This window comes from Papaver somniferum, chromosome 10, assembly GCF_003573695.1.
Source record: "Papaver somniferum cultivar HN1 chromosome 10, ASM357369v1, whole genome shotgun sequence".
In the NCBI taxonomy this organism is placed as follows: Eukaryota; Viridiplantae; Streptophyta; class Magnoliopsida; order Ranunculales; family Papaveraceae; genus Papaver; species Papaver somniferum.
In genome coordinates this window covers 95,311,358-95,315,596 of record NC_039367.1, presented here as the reverse complement: position 1 = coordinate 95,315,596, position 4,239 = coordinate 95,311,358, and the positions used below count along the sequence as shown (strand labels likewise).

At 36.5% G+C, this 4,239-nt stretch overlaps 1 protein-coding gene across 1 annotated transcript; it reads left to right on the top strand.

Annotated features, from left to right (window-relative positions):
* The first annotated feature begins 421 nt into the window (after positions 1–421).
* LOC113316902 (protein ENHANCED PSEUDOMONAS SUSCEPTIBILTY 1-like) lies at positions 422–2,037 on the top strand. The gene has a single exon (XM_026565057.1). The coding sequence runs from the start codon at positions 574–576 to the stop codon at positions 1,987–1,989; it is 1,416 nt and encodes a 471-aa protein (XP_026420842.1). The 5' UTR covers positions 422–573; the 3' UTR covers positions 1,990–2,037.
* The last annotated feature ends 2,202 nt before the right edge of the window (positions 2,038–4,239 follow it).

Here is a 4,239-nt window from a genome sequence, read left to right as displayed (position 1 = left end):
TTTATAATTTATTAGGGCCTTTCCATTCATTGCCAATTGGTTTTGAGTTGGATGTCCGCGGACTTTAAAATATCTCTATATCTGCTCATCCAAAATGTACTGCTAGGTTATTGAGCGAGAATGGAGGTTATTGAGCGAGAATGGGACATAAAATATCACTCTCGAATAGTGATAACTGGCGTGTATCTCATTCTTCTTATTCTAATGGTTTTGGTAAATTTAAAAGTTGAATTGTTCTTATTCTCCTTGCGACTTTAGCATTGATTGCTTCATAAAGTCAACTTAATTACAAGCGACTTTAGCATTCGCTTCTTAAAGTCAACTTAATAATGCATCTATCTATGTTTATATATAGTATATATACCAGAGACAACATAATTATCTTGAACTCATCTGATTAAAGTTCCATTAGTGAGAAATTTCTAGTAGTATGTCGGGATACGATAAGCAGACGTCATTCTGAAATTGCATATTCACATTAACTTTAACTTTCTTGCTTCTAAAAGAAAAAAAAACAAAAAAAACACTTATGAAGTGGTATCCAAATGCGCTATAGATTCAGAGTAAAAGATCATGAATAATACGTCTGCAAAGGTTTCCCATGTCTCCACCAGCACCGTCTTACCAGCAACACAAAAGAACCTAACAACGCGAAAGATTGAATTGAATCCAATGGATTTTAGGCCATTTAGACGCTTGTACGCTCAATCGGGTCTTCTGTTTGCTAAACCAAAAGCTACCAGTGATAGCCGTGATTCCAATCAAGAAGACTTAAACAAGATTATTAGTAACCTAGAGAGTTCTTTATCACAAACTCTCGACTATTTTTATCCTCTTGCAGGTCGTATTGGCATGACAAAACACGAGGATGATGGTACTATATCTTTCTATATAAACTGCAACTCTGCTGGTGTTGAATTCATCCATGCTGTGGCAGATGTTACCGTCGCTGATCTTCTTGAACCAACCTACACTCCTGACATCATCGACTCCTTTTTCACTTTTGATGGCATACCGAATTATGAAGGTGTATCATTACCATTGCTTTCTATACAAGTAACGGAATTAATTGACGGTATCTTTGTAGCCTTCAGCTTCAATCACATCGTGTGCGATGGTGCATCCTTTAGTCATTTCATAAATTCATTGTCTCAGATCTCCAGAGGCTCAACTCATATATCACATACTCCTGCTATTCTTGAACCTCGCTGGTTGCCAAGGAAAGCCAGTTTTCCCATCCATTTACCCTTTTCATCCATTGACGAACTTTTAGTAGAAAAATATATCCCGTCTCCAAAATTAAGGAAACAATCATTTCATTTCACCCCACAGAACATTGCAAAACTTAAAGGAAAAGCCAACTCAGAATGTGGCACTACATTTTCATCCTTACAAGTTGTATCTGCTCATGTTTGGGTAGCAGTAACACGAGCTAGACATTTACATCCAAATGAAAACGTTACTTATCAGTTTGCGATCAACAATAGGGACAGACTAGATCCACCTTTACATAAAGGATACTTTGGCAACGCAGTTCAGGTTGGGACTGCAACGGTTAAAGCAGGAGAGTTACTGGAGAAAGGAATTAGCTCTGGAGCTTCATTACTGAAACAAATTGTTGAATCTTGCACTAACATTGAGATTCAACCCTATTGGGAATCATGGGTGGAGAATCCTGTTATGCCTTCGTCTTTTGACATCACATCATCTACTAATTTGGTGGTAGGGGGATCGACAAAGTTCGATCTCTACAGCTATGATTTCGGGTGGGGTGCACCACTAGCTTGTCGATATGGGAGCAACTACAAGTTTGATGGGATGATTATGGCCGACCCTGGTCCTGTTACTGGAGTTATATCTTTTGGCATTTGCCTGCCTTTCGAGATATTAAGGGCGCTAGAGAATGATGTTGAGTTCATGGAGACTACGCGCACAGTCTTACCACCTGAGTATTCCAGCACCAAAACGAAATCTCTATCGAAGTTATAGCTGTACTATTCTCTTGTTATCTTTATGAAATATCCATATTTGTTGTGATGAGTGGCGTCTTTACTAGTATATATGTTACATGTATGCTATGTGCCGATTCTATAGATATCTAAACTTACTACAGAAAATCAAATGGTTGCGGAAACTATAGATATATGTACATACATGAGGCACAACATCATAGTAGAACATACCATTTATATCAAATGCTAGAATCAACCCAATCCAAAAGTAAAGAACAAAATCAACTTTGTGGCGTGAAATTTGTTTCATAGTTGCATGGCTGCTAATGCGGGTACCAGATTGGGGAGAGTAACAAACTCCGTATAGGAAAAAAATCTGATACCCCTATTAGTAATGTTGCATGTTGAGGGACAGAAACTGAAATTACAAGGAGAGGGGGAGAGTCCATTTCATCCCCCACTTGTAGCATCACATGGTTCTTCTATTTCAAATTTGCATTTATGATTTTTAGATTTCTCAATTAATGGATTGCTCAAATTGACTTGACTTGTCAGAATCAATTATGCATTGATATTTTATCTGTAGGCCATATCAAACGTTTGTCAAATTATTTTTCCAATACAATTTGTACCAACCAAAGAAAGGAAATACAGGAGGAAGATAAAAAACAAAGCCAGTCACAACAAAATTTGAGCATGGAGAGTTTTTCTTGTAATCTTTTTCTACTTCTTCCTCTACTTCTCCTGCCCGTATATTTTCTCAATACATTTTTTTTTTGACTCAGTAAGGGCAAAATATATCGAAAAAGATCAATCTACCACCAAGAGAGCGGCAAGCTGATTCAAAAAGAGATACAATTAAAGCTCACTTATAGTAGAGCTCCAAAAAAAAAAAAAAAACAACCAAAAACTAAGACATAATTGCTTCCCAGTTTTGCAGAACTGTATTCAATGAAAATCCCTGAAATATGTCAGTTCCCACACACCGGTTGTATATGTAAACCTTCACACTGTCAATGATAGCTTCCACAGGCTTGTATTTACCATTAAAACATCTTTCATTCCTCTCCATCCAGATTTCCCATGGATACATATCCTAGATTATTTTCCTTATAGATGTTGAAGTACCTTTCTTCTTTCTCCACTCCCAAATAGTATTCTTCACACAATCTTGAAATACCCATTGAAATTTATAATACTTCAGGAAATAGTGCCGCACTAATCTTGTTGTATCACAATGAAGAAAAATGTGTTGATTTGTTTCAGCAGCTTTTTTGCAAAGCAAGCAACCATTTATTACATAAGAATTCTTATAAGAATCAAATGTAGGAGCAGCATTATAACACAATGTCCACATGAAGAAGATTACCTTCTGTGGAATTTTTGGATTCCACACAGACTTATAAGGAAACATAATGAGACCATCATCTTCAAGAGCTTTATAACAGGCAGCCACAGAAAAACCATTATTACCTGCAACCCAAACCCTTTCATCCGGATCACTATTAATATTGATAGGTGGCAACAGGTTCAGCAAGAGAGCAACATCCTCTCAAATTCCTGCAAAATGCCAAATTCCATCTATTTGAACTGGATATTACTAACAAATCCTGAATTTTCGCATCTTTTTTTTCTAGTAATCTTATACAGTGCAGGAAATAAAAGATTCAGAGATTGTCCATTAACCCAATTATCCTTTCAAAATAAGCACCTATCACCACTATTGACCTGAATAATAGAATTGGATTGTACAGCAGAACTACTCTTCAAGATACCAGACCACAGACTTTTTACCACTGAGCTGTTTGATTGATTTGGAAAGACAGCTTTTTGATTACCACTAAACTTGTGATTAACCACTTTCCTCCATAATGTCTTCTCCTCATTTCCATACCTCCATATCCATTTAGCATGTAAAGATTTTTTCATGATCCTTAGTTTTTTAATACTAACACCTCCTCTTTCTTTTGGTAGATTCACTGTTTTCCAAGCCACCCAACTCCTTTTTGATTTTTTCTTAGAAGACCCCCATAAGAACTGTCTCATAATTCTGTCTAATTGTTTCTCAACAGAAACATGCAACTGGAACAGTGACAATAGTACACTGGTAAACTACAAAGCACACTCTTTATCAACATTCATCTTCCACATTTAGAAAGGTACCTTCTTTGCCAAACACTCAGCCTTTGTTGAAATCTCTAAATAATAACATCCCAAACACCCACAAATTTTGATTTACTACCCAATGGAATACCCAAATACTTCATTGGAAAAGTAGCTAAAGGAC

Coding starts and splice junctions, on each gene's coding strand:
- LOC113316902 (XM_026565057.1), top strand. CDS start 574: ATGAATAATACGTCTGCAAAGGTTTCCCATGTCTCCACCAGCACCGTC.